The sequence below is a fragment of the Cololabis saira genome, chromosome 18, assembly GCF_033807715.1.
Source record: "Cololabis saira isolate AMF1-May2022 chromosome 18, fColSai1.1, whole genome shotgun sequence".
Classification (NCBI taxonomy): domain Eukaryota; kingdom Metazoa; phylum Chordata; class Actinopteri; order Beloniformes; family Belonidae; genus Cololabis; species Cololabis saira.
The window spans coordinates 11,647,522-11,674,537 of record NC_084604.1 but is presented as its reverse complement, the minus strand read 5'-3'; the positions used below and the strand labels follow the sequence as shown (position 1 = coordinate 11,674,537).

At 40.0% G+C, this 27,016-nt stretch overlaps 2 protein-coding genes across 7 annotated transcripts in view; both read right to left on the bottom strand.

Moving 5' to 3' along the window:
* Nucleotides 1–9,900, bottom strand: part of LOC133464430 (dihydropyrimidinase-related protein 5-like) — a 30,958-nt gene extending 21,058 nt beyond the window's left edge. Inside the window, exons 1-2 of the mRNA XM_061746406.1 lie at nucleotides 9,795–9,900; nucleotides 110–224 (exon numbers count right to left, since the gene is read on the bottom strand). Of these exons, the coding sequence (XP_061602390.1) occupies nucleotides 110–220 (111 nt within the window). The 5' untranslated portion in view covers nucleotides 221–224; nucleotides 9,795–9,900. The remainder of the gene's footprint in view (nucleotides 1–109; nucleotides 225–9,794) is intronic.
* Nucleotides 9,901–15,073: 5,173 nt separating this feature from the next.
* The window catches only part of LOC133464704 (DNA (cytosine-5)-methyltransferase 3A-like), a 65,711-nt gene continuing 53,768 nt past the window's right edge, over nucleotides 15,074–27,016 (bottom strand). For 3 of the 6 annotated variants that reach the window (XM_061746837.1, XM_061746841.1, XM_061746840.1), the window contains 4 exons: nucleotides 26,875–26,960; nucleotides 26,684–26,753; nucleotides 26,203–26,321; nucleotides 15,074–19,750 (listed from right to left, as the gene is read on the bottom strand). In XM_061746837.1, the coding sequence (XP_061602821.1) occupies nucleotides 19,609–19,750; nucleotides 26,203–26,321; nucleotides 26,684–26,753; nucleotides 26,875–26,960 (417 nt within the window). In that variant the 3' untranslated portion in view covers nucleotides 15,074–19,608. The remainder of the gene's footprint in view (nucleotides 19,751–26,202; nucleotides 26,322–26,683; nucleotides 26,754–26,874; nucleotides 26,961–27,016) is intronic. The other 3 variants (XM_061746839.1, XM_061746842.1, XM_061746838.1) reach the window with 2 other exon arrangements.

Genomic DNA, 27,016 nt, shown 5'->3' with positions numbered 1-27,016 from the left:
GGAAAAAAAGAAGAAAAAAAAGGAAAAAAAGGTCAAACATTGCCGACCCCCGGTCCAGAGCCACGCGGTGGTGATCAACAGTGCACACGCACATGTAAGCCTGCTCTACCTGCTGTATGATGCCGTTCTCGATGTAGACGTCGGCCTCCTGGGTGAAGTCATCGTTGACCACCTTCCCTCCCTTGATGAGGATACGCATGGATCCCGCGTTAGCAGCCATTTTCCTTCAAGAAAAAAAAAAAGGTTTTTAACAAATATTACCATACAACGCATTAATACAAAATTTGTGAGAAATGTTACATGGACATGTGTCACTTTACCAAGAGTCATCTTTGTCACCGAGACAAATCAAAACTAGTCAGAGAGAGAAAACTGTTGTAGCCTTGATCATCAGATGCAGTGAAGCCAAACATAACTGACAGAGAGTAAAACAGGAGAAAAACATGAGTTTGATCAAGAAAAAAAAAACAACCTCGATGCAGGAAACCACTGGATTGTCGTCCTACAACAAATCTAACACCACCGCCCAACAAGCTTCATGCAAGATGGTTATTGTCACCCAGATTTCAGACAAAACAAATTTTCCTCACTTACTGGTACAATCCTGTCCCTGCTGCTCAGAGCTCAAATTAATATAATTTCAACCCACGTTTGCATTTTGTGTTGAGTTAAATGCTGCAGTCTGCTCTCTATTTTTATTTTGGGAGACAGAAAATTTCCACCAAGCTTTAACTCTGCCAGCTTGTTCAATAAGCATTAAGCAGCAAAACTAGATTTGAACAAAAAAAACAGAGGTTATCTCAAATGTAAAGTGCACATTATCAATGAAAGACTATTGGAAAAGGAAGATAACTCAACTTTCTAGTAATTAAAAACTGCTTTTGTATCATGTAAAGCAACTGTATATCATAATGAATAAAAATGGTCAACTGTTGCCTAATAGTTGACCATTTTACATAACTAACTACATAACTATATAACCACAACATGTTGATTGCCATTAATAGAGCTGATTAAGAAACTGTGAGCAAATATGTAATAATCCTGTTTCAGATGTTCTTGTGAGAATCTGCTGCTTTTCTTCAGTTAACTTAATATTGTTGAGACAAAAGAACTGAACACACTGTTTTATTAGAAATGATTTATGTATGTATTGTTGTCATTACAATCTCTTTTTTAAGTGGATATATGCAGGTATGTGTATATGTGCTTATACATGCACATATACGTGTACATTGTTGCTTGTATCTATTTCTATATGCATGTGTGTATATTTTTATTTACACATATGCACTAATACTGCTAATAACATTAATATATGGACCACAAAGGTATGTTACACTATAATTATAATTTGTTTAGATGAAAACTTTATAGGTGTCTGTATATAAATCACATGAAATAGATATACACAAATAAAGGTATGTAGATGGTAAAATAAAAAGTTACGGTCATGAAAATATATACTAGTTTACTTGGGACTGCACAATATTTAACATTGATGTATACAGACAGTTGTTAAAAAAAGGCATCATTTATGTTTTTGTTTTTTTACTTTGATCATTTATAAACCTGCTAATTGAGTAAAAGGTATTACTCTTGGTTGCAGAGCTGCTTTCCAAATCAAAGTGAATTTTAATGATTTCACAAACACATTAATTAACATCAAATCCAGCTTTTCTGCTGTATGAGCAGTTTTCGGAGCGAAAGGCTGATGATCATTATGTGGATAACGATAACCTCTGGCTATGATAATCAGGGGTCACATACACATTAGCCGTTAGTTGTTTTGTACGTTCATTTTCAACATTATTCGTATTCTAGACTAAAGAAATGTTTTGTAGCAGCTATCACTGGTGGTCTGAAACATGTTAGCTCCACTTCCAGACTCCTATAGTATATAAAAGGCAGTTTAGGCATATGGTAAAGCGTTACGTGCTTTAACCTAAGAGGATCAACAAACTAAGAGGCTCCTCTGCAAACATTTCCCTGTGTGTACGTGTGTATTCTGCATGGATGGCTGTATGCAATGTGTTTGATGGAGGGACACAATGGCCTCTCAGTCACACAGAATCTGCTCACAGAGATGGAGGAGAATGGAAAGAGGAAGGAGAGGAGAAAAGACGGGAAGACAGGAGAAGAGTGCGTGGAGAGAATAATGAGGAGAGGAAATATTTGGAGCCAAAACTTTGTCACTCATTCACATGAGGCCAAATGTTATTCAAATAATTTAATAGATAAAGATAAAGAGAACAGAAAATTATTAAAAAAAAAAAGATATGGTGGGAAGATTTTGTGATTCAAATAAAAACATGACATTTTAGTCCTCCTGTTGGCAAACTTATTACATAAAAACAAAAAGCTACTCCTGTAAAGACTAAAAATATGTGACTATTAACTGCTGTGTGACTTGTGGCTCAGCCTCAATCACTGAAAATAAATAATTTCAAATGGGGTCAGACTCCAGTTGACCTTAGAGAAGACCGGGGACATAAAAAGGAATGGAAAACTGATAGAGAACTGAGGAAAGAGAGAGGGAAAGAAATGGAGATGCCCAACGAATGAAATGAATGTGTTGATGCAGAGATGGAGAATAAAGTGGTTGTGGTAAACATGGCGGTGGAGGGGTGCCTAATATGGAAAGCAGTGCCCTAGAGGCCTGGCAGCAGAATAAAAGATGGTTTCCCTGGAGATGTGAAGAGCTTTCAGTCTGCACACACACGCGCGCGCACACGCGCGCGCACACGCGCGCGCACACACGCGCGCGCACACACACACACACACACACACACACACACACACACACACACACACACACACACACACACACACACACACACACACACACACACACACACACACACACTAGAGAGCACCAAAAGTGACTTGCCATTTCACCTTTAGTGATTTAGAGTCATTTTCAAAAGCTCTTTTCACCAGCGGCCACTTTGAACCGGGGCAGAAAGACCAACATCCTCGACATCCTCTCCATCATCTACATCCTCAACATTCACCTTTGATAATCCACACAGACCCGACAGAAGCGTCCCAGTCCGTGCATAAACAGGATTGAATGGGGAAACACTAAGTGCTGCTGAACTGATAGTCGCGTCGGTCGCTGTAATAGTTTACAGTTAAAGGTTTAGTATAGTTGAGTTTTTCCAGTAGCGACTGGTTGTCACTACACCTCCAAACATCAGACACCGTCAGCTGTTAACACTTCAGCATGCCAGCGTCACATAGTCAATGATGTGACAGTCAGCTGATTAATAATAGAGGTTTAGTCCAGCTCGCCACCTGCCACAGACATGAACACCTCGTTGGCTTTGTGGCTCTTTTTGCTGGTGATGTTTCAACCATGACCCCCACACTTCCCCTCTGCTCTTAAACACAGGACACCAACAAGCACCAAAGGTCCCATCAGTCCTGACATTTTAAAAAGATGCTTTAGATGGGTGGCATACTTCTGCAAAAAAAGGGTATAAAAGTTTTAAAGATATGGGGCGTTGCCCCTCTGACTCCTTGAAGTGTTTCGGTCCACGCTGCCCAGCAGCAGTGACTTGGAAGATCGAGCCAATGTTCATCCACCAGTTCACAAGTTTAATTAATTAAAAGTTAAATCAATTAAAGCTGCAAGCAGCGATGAACGGGCCCTCGCGCGTGCAATTTTCACCAATAAAGGTCAAGGACTCAAAAATAAGTGCAATGGCACCACCCATGACTCTTTATGTCAAACCATTCAAAAGTTATGGCAGAAAATAGGGACCATCAAATATCGACCAATCAGAAGAAGGGGCGGGGCTAATTTGCACCAATTATGTTCAAGGACTCAAAACCGAGTCCGATGACACCACCCACAAGTCTTTATGTCAAACCATTCAAAAGTTATGGCAGAAAGTAGGAACTATCAAATATGGACCAATCAGATGAAGGGGGGGGCACGCTTTTTGGCGTCTATCGTCGCCACGGTAACGCTTTTGAAAGAGAAAAGTAATGCGCATCGTTGCAGGATGGAGACGCACATTTTGATGTATAACACACCTGGGTGCACGTTACGGTTCGGGCCGCATTAGAGGCCGAAGAAATGGCATAAATTGCGCCAAAATTACACAATTAATTCAAAATGGCCGACTTCCTGTTCGGTTTCGGCCATGGCGCCAAGAGACTTTTCTTTAAGTTGCGACATGATACAGGTGTGTACCGCTTTTCGTTCATGTACGTCAAACCGTATTGTGGGGCTTGAGGCACGAAGTTTTCTAGGGGGCGCTGTTGAGCCGTTAGGCCACGCCCATTAATGCAAACCAATAAATATCAAATTTTTCGCCAGGCCTGGCTTGCGTGCAAACTTTGGTGACTTTTGGGGCAAGTTTAGGGGGGCAAAAAGGCCCTCATTTCGTCAGAAGAAAAACGAGGATAAAAACAAAAACAATTCCTACAGATACAATAGGGCCTTCGCACAGTGCTCGGGCCCTAATAACTTGTCACCAAGCAGCAGTTTCCTTCTGGGTGCATCATTCACTTCCAAAACAATCTCCCCTCACTTACCAATCTTGTGCAGGCTCGGTAAATGAGGGGAGATACGTGGTTATGAAACAAAAGGGAAACAGTGACATTGAAAAACAGAGTAAAGTGAACTGAAAGAAAATATGTCCACATCAAAGTCTGGTCCCTATAGCTCATATTTAAAGGCTGTTGTCACAGTTTTTCCAATCGGCTCCGGCCAAACCCACCCAGATGACTGACTGCATGTGTGTGGGACTGGGAACGCTGACTAAACAGACCGCTGTCACCGGACACTGCAGGCTTTGTACGCTTGTGAGGACTGTAAGCCCGAGAAAATTAAATTCAACTTATATAATTGACAATCCTGACAGCGACACCCATCAAGCTCACGAAGTCCCGCAGTCACAGAGCTGAGCTTTAGAAACTGGAGAAACATAAACTCTCCAAATACTGTTTTATTTCCCTTCAATATTTAAAATGAGAATATTATTGGATAAAATAACTACAGTATTTGTTTCACTTTACAAGCAGAGGATTAAACAAACAGACTCTCGCCCTTCATTTTCAGCAAGCTAATAACACATTTTGTATCAAATTATAATCTAATCAGCAACGACACAGTTCTCTCTCCACTAGTTCTCGTTAACCGTCTTCAGGCTCCATAATCAGTTACATTTCTTTAAATTATCTCCTATACAAACACAGCAGATCAGAGTAAAAAAATATTCATCTTTTCCCAAATTTATTGCAGATTTACAACATGAAATATTACCTGTCAAAGTTAGCATCTCTATGGTTTTACTGCACATTCACAGTTGCTGCAGTGACAGTCACAACAAACAGGCAGGGAGGACAGGGAGGGGTCCGCACACATGTCCACATGGACCCTCACATCATCTGAAGATGACATTACCATCCCTTTCACCCCGAGTGGACTCTAAGATTCTTGCTGATGCAGACGGAGGGGCATCACTGGCTTCGGGAGACGGTGCACAACATTCCCAAAGCTGTACTTTCTGTGAACAGCGAGCATTCATACCCAGTAGCTCCGATCCAGACATACAGACCATGCTTATCCTACACTACATTTAGATTTTTGCTTGATGGTCTGGGGGAAATGATTTGAGACAACATTTCAGCCTGAATGACTGTCGAGTGTAACAAACCCTAGAGAACAAAGAGATGCTGCGATGTGACATGATGCTCTGGGAGGGTTAAGATGCAGCCACTGGCCTGGATTAGCACATGTTTTTAAGAATGGCCTCATATGTCCCAAGCACCTACAGTACATTAACAAAATCCATTTTTCCTTCGTCACTCTAAAGCGTGGTACTTGTCCTTCCATGTTTATGTGGGTGAGAAAGGTCTATATTGCCAGACAGAGATGAGCTTTCACTCCCAGTAGTCTCACTACTTGCCTCAATATCAGACACATCTATTTCAGCCTTCATCAGAGCAATGGGTGTGTGTGTGTGTGTGTGTGTGTGTGTGTGTGTGTGTGTGTGTGTTTGCTTTCTGCTGAGTCATTGCAGGTATAACAGACAGAAACATACAGACACACAGTTACACACCATGCAGCATTTCTCATGCACCCATGGACCAGCTGCTTTATACACACACACACACAGTCTGTCAGTAGCACGCAAACCCCTCATAAACACAATTGAACATGCAAACACACACAGTGAGACACGCCCTAACTGTTCCCCCTGCAGTATTTTAAAGGGGTGTTAATCAATGATTAACGAGGAGCAGGAGGCAGAGTTAGTTCAGTGCCACGAAGTCGCATTAATGCAATCTTACAAAGATTCAGACCAACATGGTTAAACCAAGGAAAACTCTCACAGAATCCTACCAAAAAAAGCACACTAATACTGAAGAAAGCATTTTGAGAAAAATATGCTTATTAAAAATAGGAGCGAATGAAACTAATTAAATAAATGCACATATTTGCCCTCATCAACACTGTAAGAGCTGAGTTCCTACTAAGTGAGAGTTAATATTGCTCTAAAGGAGTCATTTTCACAAAACACACTAGTTTACTGTTTACTGATACCTAGTACATTTGAAATGGTCCACACATTGAAGGAATATGTAGTTAAAAAGAGAAAAAAAATCAAATTTAACATTAAAAAGAGTCGGATCTCAGATTAGTAGCTGAAGAGCATACTCCCAGGAAAAGTGTGCAGGTTTAGAAACAGTTCAAATTTGACATAGTAGCTGCTGACATCCTCAGATGTCCGCTTCTGGTGCAGGATACATGCGTGCAAATACTAGTCTGAGTGTGTGTGTGTGTGTGTGTGTGTGTGTGTGTGTGTGTGTGTGTGTGTGTGTGTGTGTGTGTGTGTGTGTGTGTGTGTGTGTGTGTGTGTGTGTGTGTGTGTGTGTGTATGCTGCAAGTGAGAAGTAAGGAGGAGACAGCTGCTGACTCCTGCTTGATCTGGATAGTAATCGTCGTGGTGATGCACGGTGTGCAGTATATTCGAGCGTGTGCGAGCCAGAGTGTGAACAGGAGATCTATTTAAAAAGCCAGAACAAACATGCATCAGACAAAATTTGCAGCCGCTTGAAGATAAGAATAGACATTAAAAACACACTGGTGCACGGAGAGGGCGAGGTTGTGGGTGCTGCTGGAGGTTCATGGATGAATAGGCCATCAGCGAATCACACTCACATAAGCAACATACATGAACAAATGCGACTGCACAACTAAGTAGGACATCAGTCTGAGGATTAGGGACATTTTCCCTCTTTACTCACACGTGAATCACATTGTAATTATATGATATTGTTACAGATGGGCACGTTCTCCTATATTTTTTTTATTATTAAGTACTATATTTTAATTGTCACTGCAATTTTTCAGTCTAACATTTCTAGTCTGACCTTTTTATGGCCTCCTATATAGAAACAGATGTTAATATCAACTTCTCATGATATGGGAGGGCATCTTGTGACAATATACACTGTCCTCAGAGGATAAACACTTTTAATTTCATTCACACCTGGATGCTTTCCTTATTGCATCAACATCTGGACAGGCATCACATGCTTCGCCTTCCAGCAGTAATAATCCTGATGTGCAACTATACTGAATGCTCCACTTCACATGTTAATAAAAAAATACACAGTTTTGTGAAAAATAACCCTTTAATTCTATTGTTTTATGATTATGACAGAATTTAAAACAATCAGCCAGGTTAAGGAACTGATTTGACTGCAGAGTACGCTGTCATACAGAGGAGTTGGAGAACGACTCATTGACTGCAAGGTACCCAGATCATCCTCCCTCCATCACCATGCTTGATAGTTGGTATGAGCTGTTTGTGCTGGTGTGGAGTATTTGGTTTCTCATGAGTGTATTATGGCCAAACATGTTTATTTTATTTGTCCACAGTCCCAGGAGTGATTTCTATAGAAGCAACTTTGCGAACCTTGGCTGTGGTGTCATGTTATTTTAAAACACGAGAAGATTCCTCCTGGCAGTTCTCCCAAATAAGCCATGCCTGCTCAGTTTTCTTTAAATTGTATTGTTGACTATTTTAAGATTTAACATGCTAACTCAGGGCTGTATTATATGAAATATAGCTCTGTAATTTATCAGAGCAATCTATGGTCTAATTTGAGGTGACAGTCTTCAATGTTTTCCACTTGTGAATAGTCTTTCTCACTGTAGAGCGATGAACTCTAAATTGTTTAGAAATGACATTATCACCTTTCTTCTACTGATGGGCAGCAATAATTGTTTTTTCTCTAAGATTATTGCTGGTGTTTACCCTTATGCATTAGCGCACCCACAAATGCTCCTGATCAGAAGACCAGATTGTCTCAGACTTGCTGATGATTAAAATTTCAAGCGTATTTGACAAGCAGCACTTGGCTGCTTGCGGTAAGGGTGCACTTAGTTTCTCAGACACTGCTTCTACATTTTGACAACTCAGTAATGGCACAATGCAATATTTTACTGAATTTGTTTGTACTCACCTGATGTTGTATGTATCTACTATGAAGACCAGATGAGGACCAGACAATTGTAATTATCCTGTGATATGTAAAACATTAGAGCTTCAAGAACATACTTTATTCACATTTCTAGATCTACTAATTTAGGACTGAGATCACACCAAGACTATACCCACGACAAAGATGCCCTCAATACCTTAAAAGCAATTGCAGACAAATGTAATTATATTGTCAGATAATTTATCAATAATCATTATTAAAACCTGTTTTTACGTGGGATAAACTCTCAGGAGGTTCTCAGACTATTTTAGTGGACAAACAAATTAGAGTCACAATTAAAGCAACCTTTCTGCATGTTTTGATGCTAACACAAGAAGAGCAGGCTGAAGTTGGTTTTCTCCAGACACTCCAGCCTCCTCCCAGAGTCCAAATACATGCATGTCAGGTCGATTTGTGATCCGGCGTTGTCCGTGGCAGTGAGTGTGAGCTGCATTGTCTTTCGTGGGCCTGTGATGGACCTGTTCACCTGAACAAAAGCCTGTCAAGGGCTACCTTGTTTCATCATGATCCTTTCAAATACATGCAATTCATTATGCTGCATCTGAAGGATCCCCTCAAAGCCCTCCTGGAGGCCCACAAACCAAGTGTGGGTATTTTTTTGAATCACAAAACCAGACAAAAAAGCCAAAACCTCAGGGATCTACGACTTGCTCACATTTAGAACAACAGCCATAAAAATCACCATGGACTGCACACACCCACCTGGACTGTAGTCTCGTTCAAATGAATGGGCTCAACCCAACCCATCATCATCATCATCATCATCATCATCATCGTGACACAATATATTTGTCAGAAAAGATAATAATCTGAAGACTTATATAACAGATAATGCGCAATCATTAAAAAAGGGGAAAAAAGCCCAATCACATCTCTTTCTTGTTGTGTCGCAGACAGGCCCACGAATCTATTTTAACACTGTCAACGTTGGTTTCTAAACATATTCACGTTAAATTAATTCATTTTTATGCGCTGTCAAGGAGATGGCTGGCAGAAATTAATTCCAAATTGAATATAATATATTAAAACCGCCATTATATAACTATTATTTGAAAAAATAAGCACCAGGAATCTAAAAATGTAATGTTTTATACCAAATGGAAGCTTAATGACAACAAATACCCTGACGTTATTGACCTTAAACCACGTTTAAAACACGATTTAATTGATATTAAGAATATTGAAGGTGAATTAAGTTGTTGTCCAAAACGGATAATGAATAAAACCAACGTAGCTGCGTTATTATGTGTGAGTTATGTGGCTCTCACCGTCAGTCGTGCAGATTCCGACAGCCTGCTCTGTCTGCGTCCCCGGCAGCACTGACGGCTAGACAGCTGGCGCAGCCCGAGCCGCAGATGCTCCTCGGCCGGCGCTGCCGCCGCAGCCAATCACAGCCCGCCCTGCCCGGGCATCGGAACAACACCGACCAATCACAGAGCAGATGTGTCTGTCAAAGGGGCTCTTGTCACAGACATATATATACGTAGAAGCCCCATGGAGCTGCTGCGATACGTCAACGACGCCGCCATATTGGATGTGGCAAGACTGCACTGTAAACTAATACAAGTAAATGGACATATTTTACATTTTTCAAGTAGCAAAATAACATATTGGAACCATTTTTCAGATTTTTTCAGTTATTTTATTGTCTGAAAAATGGTTCAAATGTTATTTTATTGTCTGAATAATTGTGCAAATATGTTATTTTGATGATAAAAATTATATTTCTCTATTTTGCTTATGTTTTTGAGGGGGCATATATATTGTTTTTCGGCACTACCTTGTTCTCTATAGTTCTATAGTTCTATAGTTCTCTATAACATGAATCCTATGTGGGATCAATAAAGTTCTTATTTTTGCCATCTGAGAAAATTAAATACATTATATTTGGTGCCTAACTGTTTCCCAAGTATAATAGTGCGTGTGTGAATGAATAAATGAGACATAAAACGTACATTTCTTTGTAGAAAGGCGCTTTATTAAAATAAGTCCATTTACTTGTATTAGTTTACAGCGCAGTCTTGCCACATCCAATATGGCGGCGGCGTTGCCGTATCGCAGCAGCGGGCAAAACCACTCGATGCGGCGTCTACGTATAGACGAATCCGGCGACCGGTTTGTGTGCGCTGCCATCTTGCGGCGGCGCCATTGCTGCGGTGGCAGGTGTCAATCGGCCACCGCAGCGCTGTTATTGTAACCTGACGCTCTACAGCATCATTATAGCTGGATTGATGATGTTAGACAGTGGCCTTCCATAAATAATGAAGGTATCTTAAATTAATGCTGATGTTAATTTATAAATAATGATTTGTTTGAGCGATAAGCAGGAAAGAATAGAGGAATAGGGAGATAAGGGAGTGTATGATTAAACACTGTAATATAGCTCTCTCCACCTCCTCTCCTTACGAGGCACGTCTGCACAATTAAATATTACCTGTTTATGTTTTGTTTTATTTTAGGTATCCAAGAATATTTTATTGATCGCCTGGCGTCCGATGACGAAAAAAAACGCAATTACAGGTCTCTAATTGAAGGGCAGAACTATCTCAGCTCCGGATGATACAGAATACATACATACATAACCCCAATCTGCAGATAAAACTAGTTTGTTGAGGAAAAAATATTAACTCTATTTGTAGCTGCAGAAGAAAAAAATAATATCACGAGGAAAACAAAAATATTGCTCATGTCTCGGAGCCTCTTCAGCATAAAAAAAAAGAAAAGAGAAGTAAGAGTAATAAAAAAGATGTACTGTATGTTGTACTATTATACTAATTTATTGAAACACATGGCGAGTCAAACATCTACCAAAGCAGCTGTCAAACACTAAACAAGGTAGTAAGACGTGGGTTGTGCAGAACTGCGGCAGTAAATCCTCATCGGAGCTCCACTAGTAGTGATTTCATATGGATCAAACCGTTAATAATCATTATTTTCTCCATATACCGCTCCCTGGCTTCCTTGTTTAAGGTATCCAGGTAAATTCCAGTTCCTTTCCAGCAGTTTAACATCTTTTTTTTGCGTTCCGTCTGTTCACTTGGTGAAACAGAAAAGTGGTTTTGACAGTCCGTCCCGTCTTCATTCACTATCAAAACAAATGCACGTGACGGGACAGGAGTTTTCCGATGATACAAATACATTAAGAGAGCCTGGCAGGGAGCGGAGTAATAGATCCATACGTATATATGTCTATGGGCTGGAGCGGAGGAGCGGAGCCGCCACCGCAGTAATGGCGGCCCGCTCGACTTCCGGGTTTCGCCGGATTCGTCTATAGATGTCTATGGGCTCTTGTTACTCAGAAGAAAGGGGCGTGTCTCTTCAGCCTCCCGGAGAAGTGCTGCATTCAAGACCGTTTGAAATACACACATTTAAGACAATCACGAAACAAATATTTTTGCACCAAGCACCAACCAACCAATTATTTATAGAGACAAATGAGCTTAAATTCAATGAACTGGTGGACTTCAAAACTGCACAGATTATGTTCAAAATCAACAATAACATGCTGCCAGACTGTATTCAAAATATGTTCAATTTAAGACAAAGCCATTACAACCTCAGAGGGGAGAGCAGGAAATCAACAATCAGAACCAACACCAAACTGAGATGCTACAGTGGCAGCGGTGGATGTTGGAATAAATTAGATAGGGATTTGAAATTATGTAGAACCTTAACCTTATTTAAAAAAAACATTGAAAAGAAGGATGATTTCTTTATATCAAATGAATGAGTGGTGATGCTTGCTATGTTGAGTTGAGTATTTATTTAATTAGTGATTTGATTTGATTTTTTAAGGATGAAGGTAACATGTAGACTGCACCTTTATTTTTAATTTAATTTTTTTTATTTCTTGAGGAATTTTTGTTATCCCCATGGAGGCAATTGGTTTTACTGTCAGTCTTTTCTCTTACTTCTTGCTTTCATCTCATTACTTTGATTAATCTTTTTGAGGGTAGGCAAATAATAAGCTTTGCTTCAGCCTACACCTTTTTCGGTCTAGATGGTATTTGTATATTGGAAATTTTTTGTAATGTTTTCTTTGAACAGTGTATTCGTTTTCTTGTTGTCATTTTTATTCTTTTTTTTTTTGTGATGTCAAGACCGAAATAAACTAAACTAAACTAAACTGAAATATAGGGATAAAAGCACTTGAACGCAACAATATGACTGCGTACACAGGGGTCTCCTCCTACGTCTCCTGCTGTGCTGCATATTTAGAAATAGTGTTTAACAGGAGTAGATCTAACTGGCAGCTATATTGAACTACTCATATTTAAAAAAAAAAAACAACAACATAAACGCTGTTTTTGCTGAAGCAAAATGGACATCATAATTATAATAATGTCCATGTCCATTATGTCCATTACCTTCTGGTATTGTTGTCCTTACCATTGCTGGTATTTATTATAAATATAAGTTAACGGTGTATTATAAATATAAGTTAATGGTTAACTGTCACCCGTGGTGACAATATACATTGTTCCTGGATTTGCACGCATTGTGGTTGTGAAATACATCTGCATTTCATGGCCACGATGTGTTTAAATTTAGGTGAGGTGAACTGTAGAATAATTTTTATTATAATTTGATATAGGTCTTTTGTTCATTGTTTTGGTTTAAATGTTGAGACAGGAGGAAACCTTAAAAAAAATCTGTCAAGTTGTTAATGAGAAACAGGGGTGGGATTAAATACGTTTTTTTCTTCCCACTCCCTTTCGAGTGTTAACGAATTAATTTGTATTTTGAACCTGCACCTGATAAACCAGATAAAGGTGTTTGTTTAATTTTTTGTTGCACGCAGGTCACTTATGTTTTGATGTATTGCTCAAAATAAATATTAATTGAATTGAATAATAATAATTATTTATTCTGTGATTTCATCTATCTTTAGACTTGTGTCACTGACACTTACACAGGATGAATGAAGACTCATCATTGTGGTGGCTAAGTTAAATATGGTGTGTATATGGCTGTATTTATGGTACAGTTTGGGAGTTTGTGAAAACAAACTTCATTAGGTTTCAATAAGCTGACAAACCGTGACTTTCAAAACTTTAATCTAACTACCTACTGAGTTTAACATCAGCAAAGGTTTTGCAAACATCAGTGGGGATGAACTGCTGAGGTTTGGACTGGCTGGGTCACATGGTCTGAAGGCTGTCAAAACAATCCATGGGTTTCATTCAGTTTGGACTTTGTTGATGGTCCCTAAATGACACCGGGGGATCTGAATGGCTGTCATATATCCATCTAAAAGTGACTTCACTGGAGGTTTGGCCCCTGAAGCTCCTCCTCTGAGCTCTGCTTGGATTTCTCCTCGACCCCTCCGGTAGAAACAGAAAGTGTGGATTTGTAGAATTCACCTGTGTTTCATTTCAGATGAGAAGGTGCAGCACGACCACGGCCCACAACGGTGCTCCTGTACATGGTGGATTGGATGTTTCTTAACATTTAACATATTGATGTGCAGAGATATCTGTCCCATCCTGAAAGACAGCTCTGACAGCTGAAGAACATGTGAGGAAGAAGCCGCTGCAGGTGGACCTGATCCTTGGTAAGAACACCAACCCAGCTCCACCAGGAGCTGATCACAGGATCAATCAGTTACTTGTTTTTCCTGCTTCACCTCCCATCTTTTCTAGGTTTAGATACCCTGGGTGTCGGCTTCGTCTAAGTAGTCAGAAAGAAAGGAAAGCTGCCTGGAGCCACCGTGTCTGTGACATACTGGGGACAAATGAGTCGCAACTACCGTAAAACAAATAAATAGGACATTAAAGAGAAACAAAAAAAGCACTAACTGAACTTGGAAAAGTTACCACACAGATATGTGACACAGAATCACAAGAAACAGTCCTTTTTTTATTCACGGTTCATTTCTTACATTGTTCAAGTACAAAGTTAAAATGCCTTTTTTAATTAGTTCATATTCATACAAGAGTAAAATAATAATAGTGTCTTTTCATTACTACGACAAACTTAAATACAGTCATTGTAAAGACAAACTTGATTTATGCTTCTAACAATATATTTTTCTTATTTTCAGATAAAGTTTTAGCACCTTTTGAAACACCACCAAGTCCTCCTTTTCCTAAAAGCTCCTCTTTCATTTAGTCCATGAGACGAGTGTTTGCGTGCGCCACAGCATCGTATGTGTAGGTGTTGCATGTGTCTCTGCGTGTGAGCGGTGTTCGCTCTGAGTGTCAACAGTAGTGTTTTGTGTTTGTCTGAAAGTGTATGTGTTGAGAACAGCGCGTCAAATCAGCCTAAAAGCTGTCGATAGGCAAACAGAAACATCATCACCGTGTCACCCATCATTTAGAAATATTGACTATTTTCCTCATGCTTTTGTGCTGCTGCACTCTCAGACCGATGCGAGTTGAAATAACACTGCTGGAAAATAAAAATCTGCTGCACACTACAGCATTTGTGCTGAAGCGCAGCCTGTTCTGCTTTTGCAGCTTCTCTCCGGGGCCTGACAGGAGTTCCCAACATATATAGTCTTATTATTCGGTTAAAATCAAATTGCTAAAAAAAAAACCCCACAGAGGATATTAAAAGTCTCTTTTAATCTTTCACACGTCAACCAGGATTCATATTTTTAATGTGTAATGTTGGCATGGTAACATTTACTAATTAGTACAAAAAAGAAATTAGTACAAGGGGAATATATTACAAGAATTACATCATGGATTTGAGTGTCTGACAAATTTGAAAGTGATGGTGGATCGCCAAAGGTATCTGAAACCCACAGAGTAAAGCATCCGAGTGATCATAAACCAAAATAAAAGTATTATTTTGGAGTCAAGTTTTACTAAATTGAGCACACAAGATACAACGAGTTTACATTTTAGTTGTTTCCTTTGCTGATTTTAAGGGAAACATACAGCATATAGTTTATATGTGACAGATATTCCCGAGCTTACAAATCATATATTCATGGGCGTTCATGTTTGATACAATTGAATTCAGTTTATTTGTATAGCAACAATTCATAATGAAATTTACTTTGGGGTACTTAAAAGGAGCTGATTGTTATATGAGAGTGTAGTCTTTTATCAGCGTAAACTGCTGATCTACTGCGTGGACTCAGTAAAAGAAATCAAATTTAATGTGCAAAAATGAATTAAAACATTGAAAAGAAATAATCAAAATGTGTGAACAACAACTGAAACATGCTAACAAACTGTGTATCCTGCATTCATTGATGTTTGGATACACACAATGCTTAAATTCTTGGGTTTTGTCAGTCATTTTGGTCAAATTAAAGGTGAAATGAATGCTTAATTTGAGTGGAAAAGAAAACAGACAAAAAATAAAACAAAGAAACACTCATGGTATTAGTCTTGCCACCTTTCTCTGACCTTTTCAGGATAAATTCAAATTCAGAGCCGAGCTATTTTTGGCAATGGTTTGAATATTCACGTTTAATTAGTTTTGTGGATCAGCTTTGCTGCACAAAACAATATTAGGTCTGAGCGATGATTTATTCACCCATGATTTGATGGCCTGGAGAGAACCAGATGAGAACCGTGAGGTTTTATTCATGAACACTGTTGTTTCTGGTTCTTATTGTCCATTAAGAAAGCTAAATAAATATCAACGTAGAGTGATGATAAATCTTGTAAATTTGCAGACCTTTAGTGACACATTTATTGTAGAGGTAGACTTAAATGCTTCGGTGGAGACTCTAACATAACAACCCTGCCAAATCCTCTGAAGCCAAAGTGTAAAACCTTTTCGCTCCACCCCCACCTACTTCTACACTATTAGTTGTGCAAGAAATAATATATAATGAAATAAAATTTTAAAAACAAAACAAAAAAACCCATAAAATGAAATGAATCAAAACTCATGGTGCTCCAGTGGTTATTGAGATGTTTAAGTCTAGATCAAAACTGTTATATCTTACATCTACAACATCTTATCACCCAGATTTTGTTTTGATGAGTTTCCATCCACGCAAATTTACGTCTGTGCTCTTTCTGAGATATGAGACGCAATTTGGGAACCATTTGGTTTGGGAACAGCAAAAAAAAATAGCAAATTCTGTCTCAGCTGTGGTTTATTCCAACTCATCTCTGGTCTGAGAACTTCATGCAGCTCATCATTTCCACGACTTCTTCTAGCATTCTTGGGCGCAATAGAACAAGTCACTATACTAACTGTAATATATGCTTTCTCTAGCCTCTCTTTCTCCCCTCTGTAGGCTGAGACTGAACTGAACTGAGCACCAACCTGTAACAGTACACACACACGATAACAGATTATTATTTTAATTATTATTACCATATTATTATTATCATTACTCCCTAATCTAACATGGAATCAGAGGTTACACTGACTGACTGACATGCAGCACCTGGGGGTGGTGATGGGGTTGTTTGAGGGGGATTCAGCTGGACAGGGGTGTTGGAGAGAGGAGAGGGGGGTTGGGAGCACCAAGCATCGCGGGGTGGTGATGTCACACCCAGCAGCGCCGTGGGAAGCCTGATGGCAACAGGCGGCCAGCAAAGAACACAGTGTGTGTGCGTGTGTGTGCTGATGGCATGTTCTGGAGTGGCGCAGTCGTTAGAATCAGAGAAGCGTGAAAGTCTGCGCTGCGTTTACAGCAGATGAGTGTGTCTGTATATGCGACCTGCGATAGCACTGTAAAAAAGAGCCGTTTAAAAAGCACCTGAAGGTTGGTTGTATAAACGGAGAGTAAACATGATGGAAAAAACACCTGGAACCTGCTGGTTTACTGTCGGCCTGAGAGGCCGTTTGTGTTTGTTTGTATTACAGAGGGTCTGTGTCGGCGTAGACCACGCGTGTCCAGTCGTTAGCTGGTATCTGAGGAAGGTTAAAGGATCGGAAGGCTTGCTGGAATAGATGGTCATCTGCGGACCACAAGCACCAGACTGAAATATTTTCTCAGAAGACAGCCCTGTGTAAATAACCCCCTCTTCACTACAGGGATACTACATCGTCACCTGGTTTGCTCGCTTTCTTCTTACTCAGAGACGAGCGGCGGCTGAGTTTATCCCAGCATGTGTTCAGCAGAACACGGGAGAAACACTCAGCACAGGTTGTTAAGTTGTACCTGTGTTATTTAAGAAGAGAGTTGTTATTTAGACTGGGCCGTTTCTGTAGGAAGCAGAAAACCAGCATAGTGTTTAGACTACAGGCCTGCTCAAGTTTCGGTGGACGTCACTGCAGCGTGATAACTGAAGCACAATCAGCCCCCTCCCGGAGAGGCGGCTGATTTGTATTTTATTTAATACCAGAGCACCGGAGCTTAGGCACAAGAGAACGTAGACCGTTAGAGGAGGATTCTTTAAATGCTGCCATGGTAAATATTGTGACCTCCTTTAAAGTTAAATGTTTCCCAGAGGCTGTGCTGCTCTGCAAGCAGGAATAAGACGCCGGATGAGTTAAACCCGACTGGTTGGGACCAATCATAAAACCCCTTTGCCTGCTAAATGCAGAGACGAGTATGTGTAAAGAAACAAGTGGTATAAACAAAAACATCATTGTTTATCGTCACAAAAGAAATATACTAATACCAATTCAATGTATATAGTGTAACATAAGAGTGCCCTCTAACAGTAGACCCATTATTAACAGCAGAATGAAATTAAACGTTAACATACTTTTGTATACTGTAGATACAGATCATTTATGTAAAAGCTATTTGCATATAAATAATGTGTAATAACTGTCATCTCATTGCCATATTTTATCTTAAATAGTTAAGTGGTAAAACATCTAAGTACTTCGTACTTAATTTATCTGAAAAATAACCATTATTTAAATGGCGTTAGTATGCAGTGTTTCCTCCGTATAGTTAGCATAGCAAAAGCCACCAAGAAATAATCAGAGCGCTATTATTTATCATTCAAATCTGTTTGGCAGTAACAGGTAACACTGAATGTGTGTTTTACTCCAGTAGGAGTGGGCGGCCTCACCTTGCAAAAACATTTCTCACTCAGTGGAGGGAGCTTTAAATGCTGAGAATGCAGAAGGCAGTAGATATAAGAAGTTTTCTTGTCCTTTTTGTTAGATTCTACACATATTCATCTTTGTCTAAAGCTATTTATATCGTCTTTAGATGCATATTTGCTTTCTTTCACCTTACTCTTATTCATTGTTCTTTACTAAGAACTACATGTACATTGGTGTGCATACTTACAAACTTGTAAAAAAACGGGAGTTGTCAATGTGTATAAATCAAAACCTGTGTTTTAGTAGTTTGGTTTAATCTCGCCTGCTAGAACCAGAGCAGCCCCTCCTTTAAGAAACAATATTAAAACCTGATTAAGTTACAGTTGCGCTAAAATGTTTTGTCTTTCTGGACACTCACAATGAAACACACATTATTTTAAGTTAAGAATTCACTTCTCTTGGCCGTTAACTGTTTGTTATTGTCTGGTTTAAATCTGTTAGGGGCCAAAAAAAAAAGAATAAAAACAACCAAAAAACTGCAGTGACTGAAACAACCGGAGACCAATGAGTCTCCAAGAGCACCTAAGACTGTAAAAGTGTTGTATTCAAGTGGCACCATTTGAACTTTAGCACAACCAACCAGCACCACAAGCATCAACTGGTAAATGTGTGTTTTTTTGGATGCATTCATGACCTTTGCACTGCTGTGCAGCAGTAGGACTGTCATATCAATACAGTTACAATTCAGACTGATTCACCGGTGTGTTGATGCTTTCAGAGACATATTAAAAACAGAAAATCAGGGCATCTATGTTACTCTAGCGCCCCCTGGAGGTTTGAACTCCAGCTGATACGACACAGTAAAGCCAGAAGACATCAATTTCAAGGTTGGACAGGAAGTGTGTGTATGAAGATTTATACAACAATAACCCTGCACCTGCGCATGTGTATAAATCAGCAAAGTAGCACCAGGGGACTAAGGTCAGCCAGTGGTCTACCGGGGATCTGGGAAAGCAGTCTTTTACAGTGTATGTGTGTCTGCGTCCGGTCTATGTCATACTATACCAGCCAACCTTCATGTACTAGCTGTATACTGTTTGTAGTCATCACTGGGTGTGTGTGTGTGTGTGTGTGTGAGAGAGAGAGAGAGTTGGTGTGTGACTAGTTGCAGGCGAAGTACTCCTTGAGCGGGGCGAAGAGGTGCCTGATGACTGGGACACTCCAAGACCGTCCCAGCAGCCTTTGCCTGGCCAGACGACTCATGTTGGACACGTCGGTGTAGTGGACGGGGAAACCAAACACCCTGAAACACACACATATGTCATTATTCTACACCTGCAGTGTAGTTAGTCGTGTTTCATGAAATATACATAGCACTTTTTTACCTCACATGAGTAAAAACACTGAAATTCACCAATATCTAGATCTGTGGGGATTGATTTTGTTGCTACTTACTGAAGGATAATGAGAGACACTGAACAAGATTCAAATATTTATTTGTTGTCAATTCATCACATGTGCAGAACATACAAAAAGATTCAAAATGCCGTTTCGCTCTCACCGAGTCTTCAATGCCATGCAAATATAACATAGAATGAATTAAACTTAAAATAAAAAAACAATCATAATAAAATTTTAATAAAATAAAACAGAAGCAAAAGAGAAGGTCTAGAAATTCATTCATTCATTCATTATCTTACCCGCTTTATCCCTTGCGGGGTCACGGGGGTCTGCTGGAGTCTATCCCAGCTCATTTTAGGTGAGAGGCAGGGGTTACACCCTGGACAGGTCACCAGTCCATCACAGGGCCACATATAGACACACAAACCATGCTCACAATCACACTCACGCTCACACCTACGGGCAATTTTAGAATCATCAATTAACCTAATATGCATGTTTTTGGACTGTGGGAGGAAGCCGGAGTACCCGGAGAAAACCCACGCAAGCACGGTCTAGAAATGATGAATAAAAAACTCTTGTATAGTCAGTGATGGTGGTACAGTACAATAAAAATGAGATGTACAGGACTATCTCAGAAAATTAGAATATTGTGATAAAGTCCTTTATTTTCTGTAATGCAAAAATGTCATACATTCTGGATTCATTACAAATCAACTGAAATATTGCAAGCCTTTTATTATTCTAATATTGCTAATCATGGCTTACAGCTTAAGAAAACTCAAATATCCTATCTCAAAAAATTTGAAAATATTCTGGGAATCTTAATCTTAAACTGTAAACCATAATCAACAATATTAAAATAATAAAAGGCTTGCAATATTTCAGTTGATTTGTAATGAATCCAGAATGTATGACATTTTTGTTTTTTTAATTGCATTACAGAAAATAAAGAACTTTATCACAATATTCTAATTTTCTGAGACAGTCCTGTACATGGACAGTAGTGCAGATGGTTACAGTAAATAAAGCTTAAAAAGATAGTCAGCAGCAGACGATGATGTAATATAACAGGGTGTGGATGCTATGAGTCTGTGTACAAAACAACAGAGGTGGAAAGAGGGGGACAGCATCCTGCCGGCCCGGTGTATAAAGCTGTTTATGATGATATTGTTGGCTGTATTCATTATGGGTTGCAGAGCTTTCAGCAGGAAGGGCTGCAGCCTCCGTGCTACACAGGGATGCAACCAGTGATGACACTTTCAATATTTTGCTGGCTAAAAGGAGGACACGACGGGAGTTGGGACTCGTGCTCTCCTCAGTTACAGAGGAAGTAGAGGTGTGTTTGGTCCAGTGTTGTTGTTGGTCCAGGAGAGGTCCTCAGAGATGTGGAACTGCACAGTGGTACCACTGACGGTCAGTGAGGGCTGATGTCAGGTCTCCTGCTGACATCCACGACCATTTCTTTGATCTTCACCACATTGAAGAAGAGATTGTTCTCTTTACACCACCGGACCAGTTGGCTCACATCACGCCTGTAATCGGCTTCATCATCGTTGACTATGAGGCAAACCATTGTTCATAAACGTGACAATGTAGTTGGTGTAGGCTGGGACTCAGTGGTGGGTCAGCGGTGTGAAGAACAGCGGGCTGAGCACACAGCTCTGCGGGGCCCCTGAGGTCGGTGCTGCTGCTGACCTGTACGTTTAGTGGCCTCCCTGTTAGAAAGTCCAGCCCCTGATTACAGAGAGTTTTGAGTCCCAAGCCAAACTTCACACACACACAGCCTGCTCCCCCAGGGGAGGGGTTGTCTTCCGTGTTGTTGTGTTGTTTTTTGCTTTAACACTCCAAAGAAGACTTTTAAAGGTGTTTAGCAGAGAATTGTCACTATTTCAAGTCCAGGATGGGTTTTTGTCGTTTGTGAGGGTTTAGATGCCCCGCCAAAGACTCTGTCCAGATGTCTTCTTGCTGTATTGAAGTGTTGCTTCCTTGATTCCACAGGGCGGGTTGGCTCTTGCCTGCTAGGCCTACGGTACATGGACAGCCCTAAAGTCTGCATCACAAGTGCTCAAGAGCCGGAGAACCTCTTCTGTCAGCCGTGGCTTCATCTCAAACACAGGTAGTCTTGCAATGAGCGACATCCCTGTAGTTAATTTCATGGAAAATTGATGATACGATGGTGGATAGAGATGCTTCAGTCTCAGGAAAAAATTTCTTGCTTAAAATCTTGTCAAAAATGCCACCATTTCACTATAGCAGTTTAGCCAGTTGTCCAAAAGTTAGAGGAATTCAACAAGGAGGGTAGAACATACATTTCCATTTATGCTGATGATATGCCGCTGTATATACATTGTATTCCTTTCCCAAGCCTTCTGCTTCAAATTTTAGCAGAATATCTGGATACAAGGACAACTTGGAGAGAGTGAACTTGAGCCTATCACTTATTCTGACAGACTTGGGTAAATCTTGGCAACCTGTCTTTTTCCATTTTAATTATTTTTTGCTCTCATCATTAAAATGATTATAAATATGCTTTTCATCCGCCTTGTGTGCACGTGTTAAACTGAAAGAAACACATTTCTGAATATATGAATATATTGGTGCTTTTCCACTAGTACCTACTCAGCCCAGCTCGGCTCGCATCGACTCCGTTTGGTTCTTTCCCACTAGGGGTCTAACGTGCTGAGTAGATACTTTTCTGTAGCTACTCTGTCGAGGTTCTAAGCAGCTGAGTTTAGCCGTATCTGACGTCATCACGCTACAGGCCACCGATTGGTCGGGGGGTTGGCCAGTCAGATGTCTGGGTCAGGATGTGGATCCACATCCACATGGATATCAGTTGAATAGCGACTCTGACAGCAGCTTTTATTAATTTTATTCGACAAGCAATAGCAGCGCAAAGGTTTGTCCTGTGGTCCAACTCTGAGGTGCAGATGTTCATAAACCTGGTAGCTGAGGAGAGAATTAAAAAGGGATCTAAACGGGTGATAAGGAACGACAAGATCCACCAGGAGCTCTGTCTCTTCATAGCTGCTCGCGGCTCCAGCTGACTTTTCAGCAGCGCTGAGACAAGCTAAAAAAAATAAAGCATCAGCGCTTGAAGCTTCTCGCACTCTCTTTTATTAACTTGATATCCAACACAAGTCACAGATCCAGCAGCACATCTATCATTTCCTCCATGTTCTACATCTTTAGTGTTGTTGTCTTCTTCGTTTGTGTCACACAATCAAATACGTCACAGCAGCTTCTCTACAACCTCCTACTTCTGCTCCAGGTGCTGGATTGTTATGGAAAAGAAACTAGGCCAAGTTGAGTGGAGCTGAGTTGGTACTAGTGGGAAAAGTGCCATATGTGTCCACAGTGATGTCTCTGTGGGTGCTAGTTTACGGAGTAACCTGTGTATGGATGAAGGGCTGGGCAGTCTATTTCCTTTTATGACTGTCCCTGTTTATGTTAATTGTGAAAACTAATAAAAGGAAACGTTGAACGCCTCAATTCCCACTTGCTGCCTCCACAGTTTCAGTGAGAAATGCACCAACAAGCCTCTCATGAGGTCAATGGCAGAATTGAGCATAATCATTTAAATGTATTTAGTTTGGCAGCCCACTCACATCCAGAAAGAAATGCTGGATTGTCGTTTGTCATCCTGCCATCTGAAGTATACACTTCTGATTGGTCCTTACCCAGTATAAAGTTCCAAGTACACCAGTTCAAACATAAGGCTCCAGAAACGTAGAAATGGCTAGTTTGTATGGTAGATTTTATGAGGGACAATATCCATCAATAATTAAACTTCTTCCAACTACTACGTTCAGAACCAACTAAATACTAAACCCAATAAAGTACCGCATTTTCTGGACTATAAGCTGCACCTGCATATAAGCCGCATCCGCTCTATTTAAAAAAAAAGATATGCAGGCCGCAGATATTTATGTTGTTAGATTAAATATTTACTACATTTACAGAATCATTTTGAACTGTAAATGATGTACATGTTTGTACCTAAATAGATCATTTCCTAACAGTGTCTTTTAACACGGCAGCAACTTTGATGATTAAAACGGGACAGAACCAAGAGAAAATAACCACTATTTATTTATCTGTTTGAAATCTGCTTCTACCTACTTCTATCTGCTAAAGAAGAAGTAGCGTATTCTTTTTTTATTTATTTTGTCTTAGTTTTGATCAGGGGTGGAAAGTAACGAATTACATTTACTCACGTTACTGTAATTGAGTACTTTTTATGAGTAATTTGTAATTTTCTAAGTAGTTTTTGAAATATGTAATTTTTACTTTTACTTGAGTACATTTTGAACCAAGTATTTTACTTCGCTACATTTGAATCCCCTCACGTTACTGAGTACAACATTTATGGTGAAAAAATTAAATGCGGGTGGAAACCCCTGTGTCCCAGAAATGAACGTGAAAGTGCGCCTTGCCTTCTGCGCGCTCTGTTGGATCTGTTGGATCTACGCGTTTGAAGATGGATGTTGCTGTGGAGGAGGAAGGGCCCGACGAAAATTCAAATTCTGGAGCGGAAAGCCACAAAAACCCTTGGCCAAATTTGGAAGACTTATTCGCGTTCAAACGCACAAAAGGCAACAACATTATAATGCAGTGTAAAATATGCCTGCCCGGCAGAACGGAGCTTTCAGCATTCAAGACATCAACATCTAATTTACGAAAGCATGTGGTGGTAAGTGAGCGCATGTGTTTTTGTTTCTTACATCCCAAACGGTTTATCTGTTGTTTGGTTTTAAAATCCCAGATAACACAGTGCTGCCAACTTTCCCAGAAACGTAGGTGTGAGATTTGGCGAGGGCGGGTGGGCTGTTTCATTAATTATTTATTAATTTCATTAAATTAATTTTTCGCACTCCATCAAAACATGACCAGAAGTCTTTTTCATCACCTGGTAACGTCACAACTTCGTTGATCATTGTGGCGCATAACGGGGCATATCACAGACGTCATGCTCATAAACCGCTGCTTCACCAGCTGACCGAGAGGTCCGACCGAGTTAATGAGAACCGAGCCGCGGCTTCACAAAGCTCAGCCAGCCGCTGTAGCATGACTGGTAGCTGTTAGCACAGAGCTTCTGTGAGCTAAGATGCTTTCACCACACGTGAAAATGATCCGTCGTTTGAGTTTTCACTCAGGTCCAAACAGTTGATCAGTGAGTGTCACGTTGTCATGGCAACTGACCGGAAAAGAGGCGTTTCTCAGATAAGGAGAGAGAGAGAGAGAGCCCTAATAAGGCTACACCAGAGAGCAAAAAACTTTGAAAATCAGCTGCTGCTGAAATTAAACAAGAGCTTTTCCAGTCCAAAGTTGTAGATTGTGGGCAGTATTGTGGGATCTTGTGGGCATTTTATTTTGGTTTATTGTGAATAGCAGGATCCTGCGGGCATTGGGCACTTTATTTTGTGTTTGAATACTTCGATTCTGGTTTTAGTGTTGTCGGTTGGACAATATGACGGAACATAGTTTGCACTTTACAGTACAGGTTGAGACTGTCCTTTTTGTCCTGTTCTGCAGAAGTAAGATAATCATGTTACTGAGCTCAGCTGAGCTTTTACAAGTGTGGATGTAATATGCCTCAAAGTTGATTAAAACAACTTGTGCTGGATTTGATTTGTGACTCATCCTTTTTTTGCATTAAATAACTGAAAGTAACTTTTACTCAAATTACATTTTAAATGAAGTACTTTTGTACTTTTACTCGAGTACATTTTTAGATGAGTACTTTTACTTTTACTTTGAGTAGAATTTAAGCAAAGTAAAGATACTTTTACTCAATTACAATTTTTCAGTACTTTTTCCACCTCTGGTTTTGATTTTAATTCCGGTTAGAGCACCCCGAGCGGTGGAAGAAAAATCCACAGAATAGCTGCACCTTTGTATAAGCGGCATGGTTGAAAACCTATGAAAAAAGTAGCGGCTTATGGTCCAGAAAATACAGTAGTTCTTAAATGTTTTAAGTCCCGTTTTAATGACAAAAAGGGAGTTTTTAAGTATGTTTACCTGCAGTCTTTGTGTTGTGAAAAATATTTCATTAATTGCAACATACAGGGAGTTAATAAAAACTTTCTAGAAAATAAAAAGCATAAATGTGTCAAGTGGTCTGAAAGGAAACTACAGCTCTTTACCATTCTCACCTCAGTTTAAAAGCTTCATCTATTTTGTGACCAACCAAATGGCAAAAAAGTGCAAAAAAGACATTGTGTGTTTTGGGACTAGTTTGTCCTTCATCTGTGGATAATTGAGTAATTCAGTGAAGGTAGTGTGCAGAAATGAAACCAGACATTAAAAACAACAACACCAATACACACATGCACAGAAACACCACTGTACCTTTCCATCTCAGTACACCAGAGGATGTCCTCCTTGTTGTCCATGTAGACTGGAAAATGCTCGTCTTTCCCCTGCTTCACAGAGTTGGAGCGTGTCGTTATCGTACGCAACTTCTCAAACTGGAATTATCATCCAGAACCAAACACACCCAAACACAAACAGATACAAACACATGCATTCTTTTTTAATCGCACAACTATTCTCCTTCAGTACAACAGTTTCCTATAAATCTAAAGAATTCACTAAAAGTAGTCGCAAGCAAAGTAAAAATTACACCTGCAGCAGCACAAAAATGGGATAAAAAAATCAAATGAGGTAGAAAAGTTTTAAAACAACAATCTATGAATGAAAAAAACAATTATATTACAGGATCCTTTATCTATTTATTCTTTATTCAACTGCTTGTAACAGAATAGGTCTCTAAACAACCATTGTAAACACATATGCACTCAGCCAAACACATGCACAAACAGGGAAATACCTTGGCTGTGCGGCCGTGCTCCAGACAGTCTTGTAGGTCCAACCTGTCATTTGTCATCGGTGTCAAAGGTCTGCAGTAAACAATGAGGTGAAGAAAGACGAGACACTTTATTTGAAGTTGCATTTCTAAACAGCTCAAATGAGAGCAGCACGCTGACCCTCCTATCCAGGCTTTTGGTTTGTATGCTTCACCTGGACATGCCTGGCAGGTTTCCCCAGAAATACCGAGCCCGGTGGGCAGCAGAGACCTCCTTAGCGTCGATCATTACTGGGTTGCACTGAGGAGGAAAAGGGAGGGTTATTTTAGCAGTAACCTGGATTCTCCAAAGACACA